We start from the raw sequence: 25,960 nt of genomic DNA on the forward strand, positions 1-25,960 counted from the left end.
CAAAACAGACCAGAATCTCCGAGGACTGTTTCCTGCAACTTGTGGAATATGCCATAAAGAATTAAAGCCACGCTCTTGCTATCACTGGGTATGCTATCGCAACCAAGTAGAAGCAATAAAGCGCCTGATAAAGTAGCTGGTGAGTGTAGTTTCGGTATAAAAGTCCCTTTTATGACACCGGAAGAGTGACTCAGAAGAATGGCACCGCCCAAAAAGGTCATGGGTGAAACTGCAGTAGAGCTGCACACACAGCACACCTGCAGTTTCTAAGCTACGCCCACATACCTGAGAGAACCAGGAAGAAGGATTTTTCGAGGCTCGCCAAAACTTTGTTCCGTCAAAATCCTCTCCTTCCTCACCCTTCCTTTGTCCAGTTCAGCTTTTGGGATTACTCTGCTGCCTGCGGTCACATAAGGACAGGACACACGAAGTTTCACCTGGTAAGTAGGTCCGGCATTGTCCGCAGTGAGTATCGATTTGCTTTCACTGTGTTTGTGGCGCGCACTGCCATTTTACCCCATCTTTATCTGGTGCCTGTGTAAATTTAAGGTGGGGCTCCGACAGCTTAAGCAACTAATAACATTTTTTAGCTTGGTTCTTGAAGGCAGCAAGGTGTCATATTTTAATTTATTTGATAGTTTCTTCTTGTCAAAACGTCAGGTATGACCTACACTGTATTCGGGCCTGCGTGTAGCTGTCTCCTCTGCGTGTGTATTCATGCGCTTACTACTAGTTTCAGCGCACTAGAGGCACGCCTCAAGCCCCTTTAGGCAACTGTTGTTGTGATGTGGCGCAATCTAAATAAAATTGTGAAATTGAACAGGGGCTCGCACTGTGAGTGTTTCCTCGTGTTTAATGATTCTTATTTTTATTATTAGTTTATATCTTAACAGTTAACAAACATTCAAAAGCATCATTTCATTACATACATATAAAGCAGTATCATCTCAAATGATATACTTATAATAAAAAAGCAAGAGGAAAAAAACCTCTCGGATAAGTTTTTATTTACTGACATGCATTTCTGATAACTGTTGAGGTTCAAAGAACGAAGGGTGGAAGCTATAAACCATTTTAAACATGGGGTTGAATCATAGACTGTCGATAAAATATTGATATACCTAGAGTCGTATCACCCAGTGCCATTAGACTAGGAATGTGAGGTTTCGGTGTTACTGTTTTTAGCCACTGCTATGTGGAACCATGATCATATTTGGATGAGTTTGGAGTCCTAGCTTTGTTAACAGGCCGTCTCTATAAACTGTGCAAGTGAAACACGGAGATGTACACATGCTACTCCAAAGGACTTAATTTGTTAAAAGTTATAGTTAGCCGTGATTTTATTGTGGTAATTCCTTCAGAAATGTTCCAAAATGTACCACCAGCCTGAGGCTTATAATGCATCGCTTGCCTAAAACTGCCTGTTTGGGACACGTGCAAATAACAGGAGCCACACCGTATACGTTAAAACTGAAATAATAATATTAATAATAATCACCACACAGCTGTTATGAAAGTGCTAACTATTCATAGAGGTTCAGGATGTAAACATGCCGTTTACCCTGTAAAACTGTTAAATTTTAACAAGTGGCCGCTAGAAAAACAGCTGTTTTTGGCACTTCCACATTGGTTTCATTTTGTAGTTCTGAAGGCTGCTTCTTACCTTAAACTAACAGTTTAAGCTCTATGGATAAATTATTTTAGAATAAAACATAAAGATCGGGAATAGGGAGAATTAAAAAAAACAAAAAAAAACATTAAACACTGTGTGTAAATGGTGATACAGCATGTGCACCCATAAAACAAATGGCATAGTTGCACTTTTATCATCTAGAAATCTTTGCATTTACATGTTTGTGGCCCTTATGTTGTGTAATGTTTTCAGACATAGTTCTTTTATTTTGCTTACAATTCAGTATCTAAAAGGAAGTAGCCATTAAATGATAGTGAATATAAATTTTCCATGTGGTGGTGTTTACCTGGAATTGTACACATACCTCCTGATACGTGTGTTCAAGTATAACGTTCAACCACTAAAATTACTTGTTCAGGATTGCAAGTAAATAACTGTAATTTGGCATCTTAATCAAAAAACGATCCTGTGGGGTTTTTTTTGTAAAATGGTAAGTCTGAAAATTTGCAAATTACAATATTTGTATTATGCTGTTAAAAATATCATTTCAGTTAAAGAGTGTGCGCTTATCGGTGGATTAACCATTACTGAAACATAAACAATATTTTTGGTAATTACCAATACTGTTAATTTAGGACAGCTGTGGCATAAGCCTTACTTTGGGTGGTGTTCTCTCTAATATCTGTAGATCTGTGGTTTACAGTACTGTGCTTACTCACATTTCAACCTGTCTGTTGTGTCACATTAATTTTGTTCAAGCTAAATGTCTGAAAACCCAAAAGACTTTGTAAAAATAAAAGACCTGGACCAGTTTAATTTCACAGCTGGTACATCCCCAAAAGAGTTGAAATCTACATGGGACGTCTACAGTGTCATTTAGTTTCTTGGATCACGGTGCTCATGTCTCACTGCTATTGAACGGAAACACATCTAGCAGGGAGACCCAGCTTTTTATAGATAAACTGAAAAATGTTGTCTTTTTTCGCTCTCGTGTTGCTTTTTGACTCTTTAATTCATCTTCATGTCACTACATGCTTGCAGCTGATCCAGATTATACCTGTGGAGGGGATGTGCATACTGATTTTTTTTTTTTTTTCCCCTTTCCCTTTCTGTCTGCACACTCTCATCCCAGATTTGTGAGTGGCATGTGTCCCTCCATCTGGCACTCACATGCATTGCATACGGACATTGCATAATGGCCCGGGCCTTAGTAATGCAGCACCCCAGCACTACTCGAGCATGTGAGGAAGTGACAAGGGGCAGAGAAACAAACTGCTTATGTAAAAGCATTAAGAAGACCAAGCAGCTCCAGCCGCATTTGTTCACCCTGTGGGAAGATGAGGGGGAAAAAACAGAACTCATTCTCATTAAAAAGTAAAAAAAACATGCAGTTACAGAGGAATTAGCTGGAACCATGAATTACTCTCCCACTTTTTAAAAACTAAAGGGCGTGAGCTGCGTGTGTGGTGCAGTGTGCATTCTCAGGTTAATTCAGATGCGTTATAGATTGATAATATTTGACAGATAAAGAACTTGGTTTGAATTTTACTGCTGAAAAAATACATTTTGAAATAAATTTCAGTATATATTTCCTTTGTGGATATGGATACAGTTCCAAGGGATTATTTTAACTTGAACATCCATCCATGTTCTCATCCTGGTCTGAGTTGTGTGGGCATCAGTCTAAGCATGATCAGGCATTTCTTTCCCTAACACTACCCCCTTAGTCTTCCTTGAGGGTTACTGAGGAATTCCAAAGCCAGCTGAGAGATAATCTCTTCAGCCCGCCCTAGGTCTGCCTTCAGGGCTCCTCCAAATTAGACGTGCTTGAAATATCTTTCCCAGAATGCATTCAGAGGCATCCTGGTGAGATGTCTGAACCACCTCAGCTGGCTTCTTTCCATGTGGAGGAGGAACAGCACTCCTCTGAACCCTAACCCTAACCCCCTAACCCTAGCCCCTGGAGCAGTTATTATCCCCTGCTCCAGGTCATAGCTGAGAACAGGAACGTATATGAACCAGGAAATGGACAGCTTCATCAAGGTCACAATGAATACATCCGATTAGAGTTTTCCACGTTTTCTATACAAATGCCAAACCCTAACTGACCAAATTCCCATATGTTTCAATTCAAAGCTTACAGGCTGTATATAAATACTTAGTGGTTTCTGGACTTCATATTTTAAAGTGACAGTATTAGTGTTTTGGCTGCTGCCATTTTGTTTTGTTGGAGCCCGAAGGACCGAGAGTGTGTGGGTGTCACTTTAAGTGATCAACCAAAGGCTAGCAGGCTTGGTTATTAGCCACAAATTAAACGGTTGTCACTCACACAAAATTCATATCTGCTCATTTTTGCAACTTCATTATGCTCCAAAAGGCACCAACAGCACAAACGCGGTGTAGACGCTCAATTTGGTGGAGGTGATGCTTGGCAGACAGCAGTTGGCTGTTATCCAGGCAGATGAGTTATTTAAAAAACAAACACACACACACACACACACACACAAAAAAACTGTCTTACCTGGCTGTAAAGTTGGACATTTTAACATGGGGGGTTGACTTGCTTTAAACAGCTGCTAGAGGAACTGGACTTTTTGGCACTTCCACCTTTTATTATCAGGTTACAGTTAGCACGGAGCTCCTCAAATCATCCATCATTTGTTTATTTAAACTGTTAAACTTTGATTTCACAGGCTTTATTTCACAAACTGTTACCTGCAGTATTTTCAGCACCATTGTGCTGGTAGGTATCTGGCCAAAAAATAGTTTGCTACATAACTCGCTTTCTAACCAGTCATCATTGTCCATGTGCCAGGTGTTCACAGGTGTGATTGCTTGTTTAGTTTTTTCACGTTTGCACATGTGTTAGTCATAAGTACGCACACACATTCTTCAGTGTGGATTGGATCAGTGTTCCCCGTGAGATTACTGTAAAGTGTTGGATTATGATAAAAACGACTGTCACTCTGCTCTGTAAATTTTGCCCTCGGTCCAGCCACTGCTCTTAATCTGTGGCTCATCAGACAAAAACAGACATACAGGGTGAACTCAAAAGAAACCCCTCTCCTCATTTTTTTCCCCTCCTCTCCCCGCATGTTGCCGTTATCCAGTGTTTTTAAAAATAGTCTTGCTATTTCTGTGTCTCCCCTGCTGCGCTCCTGGCATTTTTTGCTCCCCCCTCTTGGAGTGCTGAGGGATTTTTCCTGCTCAGTGAAATCTGCAGCAGCTCTCATGGCAGGACCATCCGGAGCCGTAATCCAGACATACAAGCAGCTTGAATATAAATTCTGTCAAGAGTTTGCATTGGCTGGCAGCTCATCAAGAGGTCACAAAGATTTATTTATTTATTTCAAACCTCTCAGGACATGGCAGCCTGCTGTCATCTGGTGACTCGGGGATGGCAAGATACATTTAATCTGCGTGCGTGCCGAGGGTTTATATCAAAGTGGGAGGGAGGAGAGGGATGCATGCAGGGAAGAGTTGGGGATGGATTATTGAAGTTTACTAATGAGACTGAATGGTTGCAAAACCATTGTTAAACAATTATTAATCCACAAATTCAGAATACTGAGGATGAAATCACATTTTTGAGAAGTGAGTTGCAGACTGCAAGTCAAGGCATTATCTGACTCTCAGGTCCTGTCTTGCACCTTTCGCCTTGTGAAAGTCTGTCACTTTGGTTTGTGGAAACTTGTTGTGCAGCCAGCCAATCACAAAAGAAAAATCAACTGGGTCAGATGAAGGTGTGAATTTGGGCTTGAAAGACACACACACACACACACACACACACACAGAAGCCAGATACATTTGGCTTCTCCAGTGAAACATGGGTGTGAAAACGTGCTGTGGCATCACATCTGTTCTTGTGCAAATCTTGAACTGCAGACTGACTGCAGCTTAAAGTTGTCTGGTCATTGCTTTGTCATTAATAATCTTCGTCCATTAGAGGTTAGCTCTGGTATTGAGGGGTGTGTCATCATGTGATTTGTTTTTTTCTTTTTTTTTTTCAAAGTAGATGGATCTGTCTGGGTGTAAATGGTGAGAAAACTAAGCCTGGATGGGGGGATTATAGGAGAAGGGGGCGGGGAGCATGCATGATCTGTCAAGGCTTAGTACCACAATTATCCCAGCGGCTGCAGCAGCAGTCACAGCGGCGGCGGCGGCGGCGGTGGTGGCAGAAGCTGCATTTTCATTAGTGTAATGTCCAGAGAAGCTCGAGAATTATGTAAGAGTGACGTGTTGTTATCCCCTCTCGGCCAGCCCACCTCCTGGCAGGAACGTGGCTGTTTGTTTTCCTTTCATCCTCGTTCGCTTGGAAAAGCCAAAAGGACATCTGTGGGAGTCAGCGGTTGAGGACAGGACCCTTAGTGGTCACGCCGCGGGAACCGCGCAGCACTGGACGCTCAATCTGTGGCTCAGTCTCCTGGAGAAAGTGATGCACTGAGGCGCAAGAACAGACAAGTTTGATGATGCCAAAGGAGATGAGTAGACACTCATCACTTCAGGTTGGGATCAGGGAGTGTAGCAGCAGTTAGTGATGAGGTCCATGGGATGTTCATAAAGGAGAGTTAGAAGATGAAGTTTAAGAAGTTCATCACGATCATGCAGGCAGCGATGGGGATTGTACCCTTAAACAAACGGGAGCTGCTGCCACCAGGCAGGAAACTGTGGAGACCCCCAGGGTGAGTTTGATTACTGTACCGTACCGGTACTTGTATTGGATGTTTCCTTCTAGAAGATGGATTTTTATATCCTGCTGTTGCAGTTCAGTGGGGGAATCAAAAGATTTCTGAAGAAAAAACAGTTTGGTGGTCATGCAGATAATTCTATTGTTAGTAGTTTCCCAAGCAAGAAGGAAGGGGAAGGTATTTTATTTCATTCACACAGCACAGAAACTGTGTTTCAGTTACTCACCATAATCCTTAAAGGCAGAAATCTGTGAGGCAAATATATCAACATTGTGACCATCTGGGCCACTAGCTGCCACGAGGAAGGGGGAGGAATCGGACAGGTGGATTGTAAACACAATGCATGACACATTCTTCTCACTACAGAGAGACACAGTGATGTAATGTGGAAAGTAATTTTCTTTTAAAGAAAGACCCGTGTTTGTGTTGTGTCCTGCATTTGGCAGGAAATGTTTTCTTTTTAAAACTTTGTTTAAAATCATTGTTATGTAGTCTTTTTTTAATTTTTCAATAATTACTTATGTACCAATCAACAAATTGCTTCAGTTTAGTATTTGCTTTATTTACCAGCCTCAGTAATTATTGCAATACACTATTCTTCCAAGTTAAACTCACACACCTCGACTCGAGCAGCGACCCATAACAAAGGGAGTCAGGAGTAACAATTGCACATTATCGCCCAACCCTAATGTGGAACCCCGCCCAGGCTACAACTATTGTAGCAGCATTTTCAGCCTCTTTCCTTTTACACTTCAAAGAATTTCTTATCGTTTGTATCGTGACAGCCAAATTGTCACCACTGTCTCCAAACAGTTTAAAGTTGATTAAAGTTTCAAAGTAGAAACCTCCTCATCCTCTGTCTTTGTAGCTTTTTCTCCTGCATTTGTATTGATACATTTCAGTTTGTCATGCTGAGCGACTAACTTGCTTTATTACCTCATTAGTTTGTCATATATATATATATATATATATATATATATATATATATATATATATATTTTTTTTTTTTCATTCATTCATAATTATGTAGTTCTTCTGTGCGCACAAACTTGTTCACTACTTACACTCGACACATCCAAGATAATCTAACTATAACAACAGGATTAAATAATCAAACTAATGCTTGTCACATTAATGACAAATCTGTGGAAAAGTAGAGAAATACAAATACTTACAAGCTTTAATAAAAGCAGGCCCTAAACAATGTTACTTCTGTGAACTACCTCACCCTCAAGTATCAGTTTTGTAGCTGCAACTGAGGGAGGTATACTTGAAATATTCTTGATCCCAAGGTTATTGAGCAATTTATGTTTCAGCCATAATTACCTCCACCCAGCAGATTATGTGATTGGTTCAGTTTATCTCTCTGTCTGTCTGTCTGTTAGCAGGATTACTACAATATTATGGACAGATTTGCCATTTCAATATTTTTTTTCATAGGTAGGGCTTGGTCCAACTTAGATATAATGAACTTTTGGGAAGGATCCAGATCTGATTGAAATTTAAAAACTTTGATATTGGTCTGTAAGTTCAGATGCACTGTCAAAAACATCATGACAATACTTTTAATTTGTTTGTCACAAGTGCTGCTGAAGTTTGCTTTGTTTCCTTTGTGTTTCCTTTGTGTGCTACGCAATAAAAGCCATGTTAGGTTTTACTGGTTGAAATCTTTAATATTAATATGCAGCAATTACTTGGAAGCAAGCCGGCAAGCAGTAATCATTTACAGGAACGAGTCACAAAGTCCCACACAGAAGACAAACCAAAAGGAAAACAAAAAACAGAAGAGGGCGGGCGATCAACAGAACAAATGCTTCCTTTTTTATCAGTTTTTGGAGCATGTGGAAGCAACATGAAAATGCATTATAAATTTGGATCATTACAGAATGCAAGTAAATGCAAACTGTTGATTGAGCTGTAATTTGAAAAGAAAAAACAAAACAAATTGAAGAGGTGACTTTGATTCTTTTCCCCAAATGAAATCATTCATGAAGAATGGAGGAGTTGTTTTGAATGGATATAGCAAATAGGATATGTTTTTGGAGCGTGGCTCATACTAGGGATTAAAATGGTTTGGCTTTCTGTTTTACATTACCCTCTGAGTATCCTGCTTTTAGTAGTAACATAATTATAAATGCCAGGATAAATATCCATGAGCTTGTAGGAAATGAGGTACTAAAATATCTAAATGCCCTTTTAACCCTTGTATGGTGTTCGGGTCTGTGAGACCCGTGTTCAGTTTTTTTCAAAAGAAAAATTAAACAATTAATTATTTTTTCACGTGTAAATGTGTTGTGTCTTTCCACTCACTCCACTTGATTATAACTGATTTATTTATAACATTTTATATAAAAGAAAAACGAGAAGCACATTAATTCATAAATGTGATCTAATAAAGGTAAAGGGAAAAAATTAACCAGGTTTGCTGTTCATATGTCTTGTAATTGGGATGAAGTAAACATCTGTTGAGTAATTTAACATAAAATTGTTTGATAGTGTTAATTTGGAAAGCCAAAACTCTAGCGGGTCCACCAGACCCATGAACACTGGCTGAGTGACAAAAATACGAACACCACACAAGGGTTAATGTAGTCGCTCATAGAGTAATGAAGTCTGCGCAGAGCGGACTTCGGTAAGAAGTCAGTGGAGACACCACCAGTGTTTTTATCCCCAGGCACGCTTCAGGTCTTCCTGGAAATACTGAGCCCCTCCTTTTGCATTCACAGAGTGTGTTTTTTTTGGGTTTCTTTGAAAGTGTAACAGTTAAGGTTTGGTCACGCAGAGGAAATCTGGTTTCTTCCCTCTCTGTACGTGATATCTGACTTTATCCACTCAGATCATCTCAGTGTGTTTGACACAATGCCATGAAGCTGGGGATGGGTGTTGACCATATGTTTGGACATGCTGCTTGTGATCAATGGCAGAGATGCTTAAAATGAGACTTGAGATGAGTTTGATAATAGTCTGTTATCTGTGTCTGTCTGGTCTTCTGGTGAGTCTGGTTTAACTGTGTCATGCACCAATGAGAAACATGTGGCTAATTCTATTAAAGTATCCATCATACTATATACTCTATATCATTTTGATTTGCTTTTGATTGCCCTTAAACATTTTTTAAGATAATTTTTAATCTTGCCATATTAGGATCTGCATAAAGCCCCACCCACCTGTTCTTCAAACGAGGGGCAGCCAATCAAAAGAAGGATGGCTTAACAGGAGAAGGAGAATGAGGGAGAAGGTGGATTACGTCCAAATGTCAGAAAAATATAGATTATTTTCAACTAAAGTCATGCAAAACTACGAGTCGAGCCCAAGAAGAGTTTTTCCTCCATAATTTGTTTTAAAGTCTCTTATTTAATGTTTCCTGCAAACTGTGTAAAATACTATAAATGAACATGTCTAGGAAATGTGTAAAGCAATTACATAACTCAGGAATGTTTAGAGAGCCTTATTCTTTTTATGCTGTATAAAAATAGATCTCTCCGCCTGGTGCAAAGCATCTCTTGACACCTCACTTGGACAACATGATTTTCTGAGTCATGCCTATTTAAATATTTCAGACTATTCAACAAATTGCTATGTTTTAAGGTCAAAGCATCCTCTAAAGAAATAAATCTACTCCTCTTGCTGCCCTTTAGACAAAGTGCTATACAGTGAAAGTTTTAAATAATCCCTTTTCATTATGGTAACACTGCTGGTTATGATGTAATATTGTGTTTCTCTTATGTGCTCAGGGATCAGCCTGGCTCTGACCAGACCAGCACTGACCTCCTCAAGTGCAGCAGAAAGTTCTGCTGGTCCAGAGAAGCCCAGTACTTGTATCTTCGCCGCCTGTCTTCACGCAGTTTCTCGGCTATTATGATGGTACGTCTTTTACATAAACGTCCACACTGTATCTGATTTGGCCTCGAGTTATGTGATATTTTTTTGTTTTCCTTTCTTCACTAACACTACCTTGTGGATTGTGCCTTGTACCTGGTACTTTTTTGGTATCAAATGCAATAGATTGAGTCTTCAGTGAGCTAAGCCAAGAAAAAAAGGCGAGGACCGTCAGTCGGCCATCACGTGTGACAATCGTGGCGTACAACATTAAAACTAACATTTTTAAATGACTTTGCTAGGACTGGTTCAGATACTCGACTGTTTGAGCCTAAACTCTACCCAGTGTCCAGTCTCTTACTGAACTGAGTACACAGTTCTGAGCTTTATTTTGCTTTAGTTTCAGTTTGGTTTATTCACAAATCAATCAAAATATACATTCCAACATGATAGTCTATATGAGATGGTTATTTGTGAAATGGTGCTTCCTAAAAGCTAACCTCAACTTATAAATAGGGGCCAAAACATCAGATAATATACAGCAAATGCGTATAGAATTACCAATGTACTGTAACTAACCTAGTCACTAAAGTATCCTAAGGTAACCTTAAAGATCCTAACATATAACTAACACTGTTACACTAACCATCCATTAATACACTAACACACCAATACCTCTAGCTAGTTTCACATAAAAATAAGTGTGAATCTCAGGTAGAAAGCCAACCAGAGTTTAAAATCTTTCCCTTCAAATCTTGGTGTTTTTGTTTTCTCGTATTATATGTGTGAGAAGGATGAAATATTGGATAAGCTCACAAAGTCTTTTGTTAAATGTAAATACTACTCTATACATAGCACAGTCATTGTGAAATATGTTATATTCTTTTAAATTTAGAGGTTTGTAACCAAGAAAAAGGGGATCAGAAGGAGCATCTAGATTGGACCATAATATTTGAAGTCTTTTATTTGAAGTGTGTGTGTTATTTGATATGGGAAGGATAAGTATTGCACCATATAACAGTAACTTAAGTGAGGCTCTAATAACGATCGGTGTAAGTAGTTCGCTAATATCAACATAGGTAATTTTTTCATTAACTCATCAATATGCCTCTTAAAATTTAGAAGTTCATCAACATGAACCCCCCAGAATTTAGTAAGTATAACCCTTTCGATCATTAACATTTTTCTGATTTTTGTTTGAGTGAAATAATTTAATATCAACCGCTGCAAGACAAACTTGTTGTTGAAGTTAAAATTTGATATAGAGGTCCTCCCAGGCTTCAGACATCCCTCCCATTCACAACTGAAATCACCACACTGTAGTTTACTGTACTTTAAACATCTAGCAGTGAATCTAGTGGCTTTTCAATTAGCCGTTGTGCCGTCAGTGAGATCTCAGCCTCAGTTCTCTCTGCACCTACTCAATGTTAGTGACAGGAAAGAGCGAACAACAGCACTGATGACTAAGCCATTTGCATATGTGCGGTGTTGTTTGATGGTTTGTTTCCCAGGTGGTGTGTGTGTGTGTGTGTTTGTGTGTGTGTGGAAAAAGGAGCTTTTGCACTGAAAGCTCATTTTGCATGTTAGCATAAAAGAAATCACAGTACAATCATTGTCTTTAATTTTATGGAGATTTTAAAGATAATAAATCAGACGCTAGTTATTTTCCAACCATGTTAAATTCCCCACAAAAGCATCAAAGTAAAGCTGATACTGCTGTGTTCGTGTTCATTTTTGTGGTATTAAAAGCTTTGGGGAAAACAAAGATTCAGTCATTTGTTTGCAGAGCTTTCTACAATGACCACAGTCACCACCTCTTGTTTTCTTGTGAAGGCTGTGTGGTGCCCTGTGCGAGAAGGAGGCGAACACAACAGGCGGAAACCGAGTGAGGAGTTTGTTTTGTAGGGAGGGGTTCAGATTGGAGCTGCTGCTGTTTCTCAGCTCTGAGAATAGCCAGCTGAGGTTTGAGTCTGCACTGATGCTTACTAACCTTGCTCTGTGAAGGTGCAGTGCTTGTGTTGGGCTGCACGCACTTGTGAATGGTGGAAATCCATGTGTTTGTGTATGACTAGGAAAGATTTGACTGTAAATGTTATTGAAAAGCACATTGTAATGCATTATTCTTCCCTTTTTTTTGTATTGTCAGTCGGGCAACATGGACGCAGGTTTGTGACTGCAATAACTCGAGAAGAAAGTGATTTTCAAATTCATACCATAGTTGCATCTGCTTAAAAATCCCAAACATGTATGAATCTCAGTGACCTCAACCTTTAAGGTCAAGGTCAGAGGTCAAGTTTTCCAAGACTCTTTATCATTTCTGAAATGTACTACAGCATTTTTCAATTAGCGGTGGACATGATCTTTTACTTGATAGTGACATAAAATGCATCAAGATGATGTTAGAGGTTGTTTTTTTTTTTTTCAGCATCAGAGGACCTCCCACAGCTTCCTGCTGTATTTCCCTCTAACAGTTTGTTAGGAGATCCCTGAAAACGATGTGTTTACCTGGTATGCTTGTCTATGGTGCTAGGCCAAAGTCATGTAGATCCAGTGCAGAGCAATGGAAGGCAATCAAGCAGCCCTCGTCCCGTGGCATACTATGAAGGCCACATGTTTGTTGTGTAGATGCAGCCTGTTGCCTTTGGGTGTTCACCTCTGGACCTTAATTAAGAGACCCTCCAGGAGCCACAAGGGTGACTCATCACAGAGTGAGGAGGTATGAAATTGAGCCTGTGTCTCTCAGGTGGCTTGTTAACGCCTTGACAGATCGCTGGAAGAGCTAGAGGTGATGGCATGTCAGAGGGAGGTCTTTGCAGCTCTGCTCAGGCTGCTGCCTCTGTGATCACGACCTGGATAAGGAGCATAAGTGAATTCGTGGATATCCTCTGTTGTTCCTGTGTTTGTAGTGTGATCACGTGGATGTTTCTTCAGTTCTGTGTGACATTGCTATCAGTGAGAGTCCAGCAAACTTTGAGGAGGTAGAGGGAAAACGCCAGCTACCAAAAACAAGCCAAGCTGAGATGAGACACATGAAAGTATGATTTTTACTTGAATTGGTTCAGTGGAAATGATGTAATTCAGGTAACTACAATTTTTTTTTTCTTAGTAATGTTTTAATTAAATTCATGGTATTTGTAGAAGTGATTTTGCTTGTTAGCTGGAGCTTATCTAAGCTAAGAAAATGTGTCAAATCCTTGCATTTTAATGATTTCCTTGTGTTGAGTGTAATGCTTTCAGGGCTTGTCTGTGCACACATGGAGCGCACTGAGTGTCCTTTTTCTTGGCTGTTTGTTTTTGTCAAGCAAGGTTTGATGGGTTTTGTGGTTAACGTCACTCGGGTGATTGTGTGAAACTCTGCTGTTGAAAATTTAATGATTTTTCAGTCTTACGAAACTCTTGCGTAATCCCATCAGTGATCTGAAAAATGCAGGCATGTCCTTTTTTTTTCCTCTATTTGTGCAAAAATGATTTGTAAGCTGTGACTGAGACTGCTTCTGCTCTGACACATTGACGACTTGAAGATAAAGTTCAGTGACTCAGTCTTTCCCAGGCTGCTTCCTCCCCGTTTCCTTATTTGAATATAACTACACTGTTGTGACCCCTCCTGAATCCAGAATGATGATTAACCAGGGAGACATGTCACGTCCCAGAAGCTTCATTGTTTTAATGACTTGCTCCCACAAATTATTCAGGGCAGTGAAGCTGTTTTGCATTTGGATGGCCTATTTTAAGATCAGTTTGGCATCTCTTAGTTGGAGTGGAATGTGTTGATTTATTTGGGTTGACCTTAATTTCTCTGAAATTGTATTGTCATTATTTAATTCACTGCCCTAAAAAAAGTGTGGATAAAGTGCTGTGTTCTTCAGAAGCAGAAATTTGTAAAAATGGTGGATATTAAAGGGATGGATCAGGTTGTATAAAGGATTTTGGACATTTTCAGAGTCAGCTGGCGTGTTCTTATCTGATTCTTCTGTGATAAAATACCAGATGAGGGCGGCTTCGTACACACAGTAAATTGTGCACACAGAGATGAAAGGGGGGGGGAAAACAAGGGGTCATTGTGGGACATCTGCATGTGTCATCTTGACCTTTTGTATAAGCTTCTCATAATAGGAGCTTTGAGTTTTTCACATAGTATTATATGGGTGACAAATAAAGGAAAACCAACATTAAGAGTCATTTTAAGGTGTTGAGCCATCCAAGTGCCACCAAAATGGCTTCAGTGCCCCTTGGATTTGATTCTCCTAGACTCTGTAACTTCACTGTTGAAGCAGAGCACCGTCATTTTGTGTTTTTGATCATGGCGATGTCTGTCATATTTATTTAAGAAAAGGTGGTTTGATTAGATTGAGATCTGGTAGGCGTGTAGGCCATTCCAAGATATGAGCCTCTTGATTGTCACCCAGGAAGACGCTGCTCTCATTGGTTAAAAATATATTTGCCTGTTAGTAGATGAGTGGAATCAAACAATGCCAATTTCCACCGGTGGAAGCGCATCCAAAGCCAACTATTTCTTGCTGCGTGCATCATTTGAGAGAGGAAAATAGTCTGATCTCTTTATTCCATGACCTAAAAAAAAAAAGAAGTTATATTTCAGATGCAAGGACAGATCACAACTGTAGTGGAAGATCCTTTCCTATTACAACAATAGAAGGAATCAGAAGACCACTAACAGGAAGGTCAGTAGCTCAGTCCTCAGGTCTTCCGGTCCACATATTGAAGGATCCTTGGGCAAGCTACTGAAACCCAAGTAACTCCCAACACATCCGTCTGTATATGAGTGAGTGTGCTCTAGAGTACTACTGTATGAATTTGGGCATGTCAGCTTGTATTAAAAAGCCCTTTAAGTGGTCCATTTGACTAGAAAACCTCAATATAAATGTTTGTTCAGTTGAACAGACTAGGCAAGACAAAATATGTCAAATGTCCCGTTAAAGAATAAAGTTTTTTTTTTAAGTTAAAAAAGATGTGTTTGAAAAGTTCTGGGAAACATTTTTGAAGTTGTAGAGGTTGAATGTAATGTAAAGTCAATCTGTAATGTCGCAAATACACATTTAGATGTAGAGATGTAGATATTAAGTTAGGGGAAATTTGATATTAACAGACAGCAAACACCAATGTAAGGTAATACTCAACAAATGACTGCATTCTGCCTAAATGAACAAACTATACTTTTTCCTGTCAAACCTGTTAGTAGATATTTAGGAGCTTAAATATATGTGTCGTTTGGGGGAGGGGTGTTGGATTTACTCACAAGAGTTATTATTATTTACACACCCTGAATAAACGTTGTTGTTGTTTTTTTTGCATTGAAAGCAGTTGGAATAAAATATTTCAGTTATCCTAAAATGGACGCGTCGACAGTTTGGTTAATGTCTATAATATTCCTCACTTAGTTTAATTAAGGCTGTTGTTGTGCTGTCTGGCTGGAAGCCTCACAGCAGGCTGCCTAAAAATCAATGGGAATTTTGGACGCGTCCATCTCAACGATCTAAGGGTGGTCGTAAGCCACCTTTATTTCTCTATCTGCTGTGTTATCAGCGGTTTGTAATTACACATATTATTGGAATATCAGTATTAGTTTCATTAAAGTTAAGTTTCTAAACTGTTGTTCGAGTTGGTCTTTATTTATCTAAATTAGTTTGGACCTAACCCCACCCCTCCCGGGGGGTCCTACTTGGTACAATCTGAACCAAGCTAGGAGCTGTCGGCGCTAATTTTTTACTCTGGATTCACGAAGTCTGTGTGTTTTGTGAGTGAAGTGGTTCACTTAGAGTGAAACATTCGGGACTTTTACTTTTTCAAGCTTCTAATTTTTTTTTAAATTCTTCACAACTTGTGGCAGATGTGCCACCGGAAACGCCTAACTAGTCGTAGTTTGGTTTGAATCCTCGGTACCACTCTCGGACAGTTCAAAGTGCGTGATGCCAGTAAACGGAGGGGGGCTGCTCTCTCTGAGCAGATACGCTACTCAGTATTTAACAGTAAGTCCTTTTGTACGCCTACAGTCAGTACTGACGAATACAAATGTAGTGTAATGTAGCATTATTAGATAACTTTAGCCATATGGATGTGCTGTGTGTGTGTTTGCGTGTGTCTCTCTCTGTGTATGTGTGTGTGACTATCCTTGAGGAAAAGTCGGGAGTTTCCATGAATCCCTGCTGAAGCCTGTTGCACCTGCTGTTACTGCTACTGCGACTGCTACCAGCTACACGAACGGTTTAGTTAGCTAACTTTTAACTTTAAACACATCTGTTGTCTTAAGATTAGTTTTGACTTCTGATCCAATCCGCAGTTTTTGTTTAGTCGACCGATTGGTACATTTTACAGCGGATTTAACGTTTTTGGACTTATTTATCTTGTGGTTATTTGAAAATCCACTTTCTCGGGAAACGGCAGTGTTGTGGTCCCCCTGCATTACAAACTAAAGCCTTCAAACTCAATGTAGTTGTTGTTTTTCTACACTAAATTAAATATACTTATGCAGGAGTTGTTTTTCTGGCACACGATGTAATGCAGGTATACGGCCAGGAGGGGGTAGACTTGCACTGCCTTTTCTTATCAGCAGCACATAAACACAGGAAGTGGCTGGGTCATTTTGTCATTTCCTGATAATGTTCCTTTGATTTCAAGGAAAGATGGGAAGTAATTGGGACAAGAGAAGCATGTTGCTCAAATGATGTGATTATACTCTAAACAAAGCTGTAAAACCTAAATAAAACTTTGGTTGATAGGCAGAAAAGTCTTTAACTTAACTGAACATTTTCTTGTAGCATGTTTCATGTCATGTTCCTACTTTATATAATTGTATTTATTTAGTTAGTTTTGGCCTGTAGGGAAGGCAAAGCAATGTAATTCAATGTTATAATTAAAATGCATCACTTTGTACCTTAATTTACATTTAACATTCAGATTAGTCCAAAAAAACCCCCCAAACAAATGAAGTTATAATGAAAATGATAATATAGGTCTACCATCTATTAAACATGTTCCAGGTTATTTTTCTTTGGACAAACGTGATTGATATAAGAATAGATGGGTACTTAAATAATTCTGCAAGAGACGTTACTGTCTTACGGTAACAGTAAAAATGGTATGTGTTTCAGCTACACATTTATTTTGTATTTTCTTTGTGATAAGTGATGAGCTGTACCTCTAAATTTGTTTTCCAAGTCACATCCTGTGTGTATAACCCAGTATGTCATTTCCCCTCCTCATTAGTGGAAATGTGTTTGTGTTTTGTTATGTAATCGCTTGCACTAGGGACTGTGACTTATCCAGTGGGCCTGCCTGCGAGGACCCATAACGTTCAAATCGCATAGTACAAAAAGACACTCTGACTTAAATTGGTTTGGCTTTGCCTGAAGCACGCTCATATTTCTAAGTCATTCATATGTCTCCCCTCTTCACACATGGCAGTCTGTTTGGCCCTTTGTGGTGCAAATGGATGTCAAGTGATATCCCCCCCCTCCAATATAAATGTTCCCCCTTTTTATTGAGGCTGGGCTCAGTATGTTTCCAATCCATTGCTCTCTACACACACGAGCCTGGTTTGCGAAAAACTGTTTAAGATAAAGTTCCAGATGGGCATTTCAAAGGTCATTTCCAGATCTAAAAAAAAAAACAAAACAAAAAAAATCTACCCCTCCAAGAGTTTGTTCCCCCCCACTGTGGGGTCTCTCTGCTTCTGCCACTGGTCCTAAAGTATTCCTGTGCTGGCCAGAAGATCAAAAAAGTGGGTTATGATGGGTGTGCTGCCAGCTCGAGTCATGCCCCCATTTCACTAAGCCTGAGCCTGGAATGGCAGCAGCACAGAGATTTTTCGCTTTCCACGATGTAAAATCCTAACCATTGTACTAACTCAGATTTGAACTCCTCAAACGTTCACTGTGGGTTTGTCTCTGTGAAGTGAGAATTGGCTCTGAAACTTTGGGAAGTGCCCGATATATCTCGATGTGCGAGCGCGTGGCGAAGCCGGAATACGTCGAGTGATCCGCTGTCGCGTTTGTGGATGAACTCTCAGGTTGTTGGGATCGCCGCGTGCTTGCACAGGAGCTGGTGTGCCTGTGTGTTTACACTTTCTGCAGACGGTGGGATTTGTGCTGAATGTAGGCCAGCAGAATCCCTCTTACGTCAAAGGCAGGCGGGCGGGCGGGCAGATGCAGGGAGAGAGCTGCTGGTGGTTGTGCAGCTGTGGCCATGGAGGAGGCTGTGGCGCACATCAGTCTGCCAGAGCACCGCTGGCGGTGAGCAGGGAGAGACACAGAAAGGAAAGAGACTGAGCACCAATGATGAAGACGGTCCTCAGCTTGCACAGGAAATGGGCCCACGCGGTGAAGACCATACGTATCCTGCAGGGGCTCGTGAGTGCTATTCTGATTGCAGCTTAAATTTGATCAGATGTCTGGCCAGCCAGCATGACCTGAGAGTTTCTTTAATGGTTTGGGTCGTGTTTTATTTTGAAATGAGGATGTCAGAAGTGCAGAAAAGTAGCACTAACGGGTGAAAAAATTCCGGGTAGTTTACGTGAACGGATATAAAGTAGTTTGCCATTTCTCTCTCCATGTTTGTTGTGTAAAAAAATTGATGTGTCATTCGTGTTTTTATATTTTGAAATCGCCTTTGTCGTTGTTGAAAATAAGGGCATGTTTTTGACCAACTTTGCGATTTTCTTTGGACTGAATGAGTTTTTAGTCTCCTAACAGATATAAATAAAGTGGCAGCATCTATTTAAAAAGGAAACATCTTTTAAACAATTTCACTTTATTTCAGTTTTTTCCTCACTCTGTCAGTTTGAGTCTGTCTTTTAATTAGTATTTCTTAGTGTGACCTGCCGGTGGCTTCCTCATACAGCCTGTTTGATACAGTTTTTTGTTTTGTCTTATTTAAAGAGTGCAAACTGATGCTTAAGTGTTCCAAATCCATTTCTAATCAACAAAAGCCAGAAGTTACTTTTCACAGCTTGCACTAAACAGCCCAGTGGAGGGCTGTCATTGTTCTTGTGGTTGTGTAACAACAGGAAGCATGGGCTAATGAACTAGCTTTGTTGTTACATCACAAAATACATTATTAATCTGTCCGGTGAAATAAACCCATCCGTGGTAATCTTTTCTTCTCTCTCCTCAGAACCCGGTCATGGAGGAGACCGTGTGGGAGCAATACACCGTGACCTTGCATAGGGTGAGTCCATCTGCACCTAAAGACACTCCCAACCTCATCTCATTTACAGCGTGCACATGTTTTCCATAAGCCCGAGCTGTTGACCCCGGTGGATCACAGGAAATGCATTTAATTGATTGCTTTGATATTTTGAAGTGAACCGATAGTGAAGGGAAAATGATGTCAGTGACATTCCCCTGAACTCTGAATGACCAAATTCAAGCAGAGCTGTTATGTTTTAAACCATCAAGAACAGTTATGTTTATGTTTCTGCTTATGATACTTGACTCGGGGTTAAGTAACTTAGAGTAATGGATCATGGAGCTTTTAGCAGCTAGGGGGGAGTATAATTCAAACCTGTGTGTGTGTGTGTGTGTGTGTGTGTGTGTGTGTGTGTGTGTGTGTGTGTGTGTGTGTGTGTGGAAGATGGATTTAGCTTTTACAACCAAGTCATAAGTGTATTTAATCTGCACTCTTTTTAATAGCCAGCAGATGGCGATCTGCTGGTGACCTGTGGTTGTAGAGAAGGCTACCTGGGAAAACACAGCTTGGCTGTTTTGCTCTGCGCCCTCAAAAAACAGTTTCCTGATTAGTTTAGGGGCTCAGCTCTTAGTTTCCAGTCTTACTGAATACAACATGAAGTCCAGTCTGTAAGTTTTCATTCTAAGAATCAGAAACAAGGATTATCACGTCAGACACCAAGATAGCGATGGCAATTGCAACTCAAGGCTTCTTAAAGACTGCTTTAACTGTCCTTGTCGATTTTGAAGATGACCATAATTTACAACTAAATATTTTATTCAGTGCTACTTGAGACTGACGACATCAAGAAATTGTTTAGAAAGGTAACAAAGTAAAGGAGCTGAGTTCTGGTTTTCCACAGAACTCATATAACATATAACACAAAGTCTTACTTGAAACCAAAGTTGTTGGCTTTGTGTGGCCATTGAAAAGACTGCAGGTGTAAAGCACATCCAAGTTACTTATATCTGAAAAGTAAAACTAACGTTCATCTTTTATACTGTCTATAGTCTACCTTAAAGAGGTGGTCAAGACATGGGAATCTGTGTCCTGAGATGATTTTGTTACATGGGGTGTTATCCTGCTGAAAGTAACAACAGACGATGGGTACACTGGTTATAAAGAGATGGACAGGTTCAGCAATAATACTCAGGCTATCGTGTTTAAACAATGCTCAGCTGGTACCAAGTGGCGGACCAGTCTCCTCTGGCATCAGTAAGGCATTTTTGCCCAGAGAATTGATGCTCACTGGATGTTTTCCCTTTTGTGGGCCCATTCTCTGGAAACCGTAGAGTTAACTGTGCAGGAAAATCCCAGTAAATAACCAGTTTCTGAAATACTCAAACCAGACCATTTGGCACCAACAACCATGCTGCGTTCAAAGTCAGTTAAATCACCTATTATCCCCATTCAGATGATCGGTTTTAACTTTAGCAGGTTGTCTTGACCACATCTACATTACTCCAATGCAGCAATGTGGGATTTGCAAATTGGCTGTTGCCAAATTTATTTTTTATTTTTTTCCCCTGGTTCTGTATGATGTCACTGAGAGTGAGTCCCACCTACCAGCTGTTCAAATGTTTTGTTGATGAGGGGCAGCCAATTAGAAGAAAGTTTATTTAAAAAGAGGTTGGTCTCAAAGGGGCATCTTGAATTTAGGGTTTGAGTCCAAGAATAAAAAAAATATGAAACAGAAATTGGCGTAATGGGTTCCTTTTAAAATAGATTTCAGTGTTTAACATGTGGTCATAGTTAGATTACTTTTCAACAATGTTCTGATCATTAATAACTTAAGTTTATTAGAAATACATTTACATAAATATACCAGGTTAAAATATTTATTTATTTATTTCTCAGTTGAAAAATTTAGTCCAGGAATCCTAAACTGTATGATCCAGTGACTATTAAAAAATGAAGATATACTTCAGTTCCACTTTTTGATTTTTCCCAGCTATCACATCTTTAATCGTTTATTCGTTCAACTTGTTTAACCATCATCCAGTGACCAGGGTTCTGGCTGCTGTTATGTTAGTCACGTGTGTGACTGTGTAAGCGCAGGAAGTCATTTGAGCTTAGGTAATCATCATGATGAGCTCATTGTCGCGTGCTGTGGCTCACTTAGGCCAGAAAAGCAGATTTTGTGCAAAAAGGTCCTCTGCTGTAGGCGTGAGCCCCCCCCCCTCACAACCCCACCACAGCCAGCTGTCACACTCTGCTTTGTGCTTATACTTTTTGGTCCCTTCCACTATTTAACCGAATTTTCTCTCTTTAAATATTCAGAGTATTTCTAATGTCATTTAAGGAGCACAGAGTCTAAATATATGATATTTATTTGATTTTTGGTCTAAGGTAGAGCCCATACTTTGCTTGTAAGGGATTAAAACGGTATTTATTACAGTATGCAACATTCAGCCACATTTCCATTTTCAGGTAGGTTGCAGCTCGTAACTTAGTCGTCCACCCTTTTCTCCAAAAAGAAATGACTTCTGGAGTCTAGATCCACAGACATGTATATACAGCACAAAGTGCAAACTGAATACACCGTGTAGTACAATATCTGCCCAGTAGTTTATATCATTTGTCAGATTATGGCATTTAAAAAGCTCCAAAAAGAACAAACACAATCCAGAGTAGAGCAGGGCGATATGGCCAAAAATATTTATCACGATATATATTTGAAAATTTGCGATAACGATATAACCGACGATATAATTGATGCGAGACAAAATACAACTCCACAACATTACTAGCGCAAAAAGACAACCTTCCATTTATTTTCACTTAAACAAGAAGCTGGTTTTTATGTACATTAAAGCTTTATAAAAATGTAACAGTGCAAATGCAAATTCCTTGCTGAAAGTTTAACCAAAAGGCATTTCCAGTAGAAATGGGCTGACATATCCTGAGCATAACCATGTATAATATCCACTGAAGTTAAAAATAGGTGCTTTGCAACATTAAACTGCAGTGTGCAGTATGCATTTTTCGGACCGTAAGGTGCACAGGATTATAAGGCACATTAAGCGAAACAAAGCAGTGAGATAAATCAAACTTTATTAAACTCATTCTTCTTGCTTCCTCCACTTCTGTACCATTGATTCATTAATGTTGAATTCTCTGGCAGCTGCTCTATTCCCATGTTGTTGCAGTATATTAATGACTAACCTCGTATTGTGGATGGATTATCTCAGTTGTTCTCCTGACTGAAGTTTGGTCCGTTTACAGCATCCTGCCATGCGATTGCATTTGTCTCTAACCATGAAGAACCTTCGCGTTAACTTTTATAAGTGGAAAAGTGTTAGTGTTCGTCCTCCAGCTTCACTGTTTATGTTATGCTAACATAGCTGTGTCGCTAGCGATCACGTAGCACATCATTATATACCAGCTAGCCCAACTTCAGTAACCCTACAAACGTCACTGCTGTTTAGTTTCCTGTCTTCATTTATGTTGGAAGTGATAGCAGAGCTGTACGTTTGATTTTTTTCAGAAATCTCTCAGTCAGAACATGCAATATCATGCTTAGGTAACTAGCGAAACTAGCGAGCTAACTTCCGCTAGCTTCCTGCTAACTTCTAACTCCGTTAAATGTAATAACGTTTGTTTTCATGGATGCCTGGAAGTTAAACTTTATAGTTACACCTGGTAAAGCAGCAATGCTGATCGTTTTATTAAAGATGAAAGAATTTAGACAGTTTTTAACTCTCATTGCTGCTGCAGTGTTCTTTTGACCTGAAGAGGGGGGTTTAGGACCCACATTACTCCCAGATTTAAGAGCATCTTAGTCCGACAAATATGACAATAACAACGGCCGCTTGCATGTTCTGCAAAAAAAATGTGCTTTGTCGTGTATCTGACGGACAAACACCAAACCAGTTCCACATCACTGAAGTTGCACCATTTTTACAAACCAATTCTGGTTCATCTGTTTCACTCAACAATCGGCCATGTGCGTATGAAAACAAAGGCACTGCGCATGCGCGTTTTACTCCCATTCTATCGCGATATTTCATTTTCCTATCGTTGCCTAACATTATACCAGTATTACCGTGAACGGTATAATATGGCCCAGCCCTAATCCAGAGGTTCAGTTCAGCAACTGGAATTGGTGGAGGTGATCCTGATCACACAGTTAATCTTTAGTTGCTTGCGTTGTTTTCCATCTCTGTAGCATGCACTTAATAATGAAAAAGCAGGATTCGCATGTGTTTCATATGAGTGGGATGTCGTCAAACATTCCCAAACTGAATTCTGGATTTATTGCTTTGTTTTTACTCATCTGCCAGCCAGTCAATATGCATTTATCAAATCCAATTTAAATAAATATCTGTAAACGTCTTCAGACGGAGGCAAGATTTACAAGATGGCAAAGAGGAAAAAGGGGAGATTCATGGTTATAATGAAGGAGGACATGCAGTGGGTTGGTGTGACAGGAGGATGTTAGAGGTGGAGATGGAGCTACACCTAGAGGGAGCAGCTGGAAGAAGAAGAAAAGGCAGAACAGGCCACACACCGTTTATTAACTTGGTTTTGGGTAAAGATGGGTATAATATGGTTGATCTGATGCATCAGAAAATAAAGCATGTTCTGAGTATTTAAAGAGAGACAAGTCACTTAAGAATACCCCCCCAAAAAGTTGTTACCAGCTCTACTTTCATCAACCTGATGGTGAAAAATAATCAGCCCATATCACATTGTAAATATTCCTTAATAATTATAAAATTGGTTTAAGATTTCTTATTTAGATTGGCATCTGCAGGAGCAGCTGGTGACTTTTTTTTTTTTTTTTTTTTTTTTTTTTTTTTAATCAGGCTCCACAGATCTTCCCTCTTGCTTCAACCACTGGTGGAAACGATGCAAATCAGCAACAGGCTTTCTTCTTGTTTCAGTCAGGGGATTATTCCTGGTTTCATGTTACAAACTGCACGTGTTTTTTGTTTTTTGAGTATGAGAAATTCTGTGAGTTATGAAATCTGAGGAAAAATCAGACAATGTCGAGCGTTTTCATGTCAGGATGAAGGCAACCTTGAGAGAGTTGACATTTATGTGAGATCTGAAGGGTTGGGGTTAAAATTATTACATTATCATTTTTATATATGTAATAATTGTATTACACTTTATATTTTAACCTTTTCTTTTTCTTTTTTTAAGATATATTTTAGCCATAGTTTGTTGATGCAGCCCTCTATTCTCCCCCTCCACTGCTGCTCTTACTCTTACCCTTCCTCTATCTCGACAGCCATCTGCCAGAGAGTGTGTTGTTGGTTTTTTTTGTTTTTTTTTTTTGTTATTCATTTATTTATTTATTTCGTATTTTAAGTACAGATGGAAGGGAGGGGATAAAGAGAGACAGGGTCAGCAAATCTCTGACCTAATCTCATCAGGGCAAGCTGGAGCAGTGGCAGGTAGAATCTGAGAAACCCAGAAACATGAAGAATTAAGCAGCCTTTAAAAACAGAGTATTTAAATTAAACTTTCTGTTAGTGCTCACATGTTAGATTGGCTTAAAATCTGACACTTGTTACTTATGAAACATCAATGTAGTATTTCAGAAAGCTACATAGTATTGAAGTACAGGTGCTCAGCCGCTGGATAGTCCTACATGCTCTCAGCAGGCAGAGCTGTAATCGCAGTCAGTCAAAATCCCTTTAATCACCATGTACAATACACATACAGCCATGATAATGCAGTGTGAGCTGAAACACACCGTTGGGATTATTGGACCTCACACACGCACGCAAAAGCTTAAAAACACAAGGGGACAATGAAGCGAGCCCTCATGATGTACCGTTGGAGGAAAAAAGTTTATGAATTCATTACCTGGATTTTTTCTTTTTTTATTCTTGAACTAAATCGCAAATAATGCCGCATAAAATCCAACTAAACTATTAATGTACAAATGGATACTTTTGATGTATTTATTGAGCATGCTGTCACACAGAGCAGGGGTTTAGGAATTCATAGAACCTCCTTTAGCAGAAACAAACTCCATCAGACATTTCCCTCAGCTGCTTATGAGATATAAACAACATCCAGGAAAAATTGTTGACCCTGCATCCAATAGAACATTTTCATTTCATCATACCACAGCATCTCAATTGGATTAAATTGGGTCTTTCCTGGTTTAAAACAGGCCTGTGGGGGTTGACTTTGGTCTTCATTTTATTAAGGCAGTAAGTCAGCGTTGCCTAATCTGTTTTTTTAAATGGTATTTTCCTGTTATTTCTGGCCATTGGATAAACAAGTATATTTTGTGCTTCAGTAAACTGATGCATGACAGTAAAAGTCCTGCCCTTCTGTAATGTTAGTGCAGTATAAACTGTGTTTTCATGTTAAATTATGTGTTTAAAAAGTAATATGTTCGAAAATGAGAACATATTAACCTCTTAAGGTTAATTGTGGTGCAAAGGCATCAGAAGCAGAGCACTACCAAACCTACTTCAGCGCTACCCCTCTGAATGTAAATAAAATAAATGGTATTAAGTATGTCTGTGCTGAGTTTGAAATTCTAGTGTCATGACAACTTTACACAAACACAGTTTATGGTCACGTGTAGATATTTCTGCAGGTGTTTTACTGTTAGCCTTGCTTAGGATTGTGCGAAAATCACAGCGTGCAATGTCCAGTTGTATAGAGAGTAGCT

At 39.5% G+C, this 25,960-nt stretch overlaps 1 protein-coding gene across 8 annotated transcripts in view; it reads left to right on the forward strand.

The window, feature by feature from the left end:
• The first annotated feature begins 206 nt into the window (after positions 1-206).
• Positions 207-25,960, forward strand: part of tjp2a (tight junction protein 2a (zona occludens 2)) — a 43,916-nt gene continuing 18,162 nt past the window's right edge. For 2 of the 8 annotated variants that reach the window (XM_085279005.1, XM_085279006.1), the window contains exons 1-3: positions 5,832-6,315; positions 10,056-10,185; positions 19,267-19,320. In XM_085279005.1, the coding sequence (XP_085135131.1) occupies positions 6,209-6,315; positions 10,056-10,185; positions 19,267-19,320 (291 nt within the window). In that variant the 5' untranslated portion in view covers positions 5,832-6,208. Of the gene's footprint in view, positions 441-5,830; positions 6,316-10,055; positions 10,186-15,831; positions 16,125-18,315; positions 18,504-19,266; positions 19,321-25,960 lie in introns of those variants that run through there. The other 6 variants (XM_085279010.1, XM_085279013.1, XM_085279011.1 and 3 more) reach the window with 5 other exon arrangements.

Source organism: Mchenga conophoros, linkage group LG7 (assembly GCF_057382185.1).
Source record: "Mchenga conophoros isolate Kocher_MC1m ecotype Shallow Benthic linkage group LG7, M_conophoros_male_GT1.1, whole genome shotgun sequence".
In the NCBI taxonomy this organism is placed as follows: Eukaryota; Metazoa; Chordata; class Actinopteri; order Cichliformes; family Cichlidae; genus Mchenga; species Mchenga conophoros.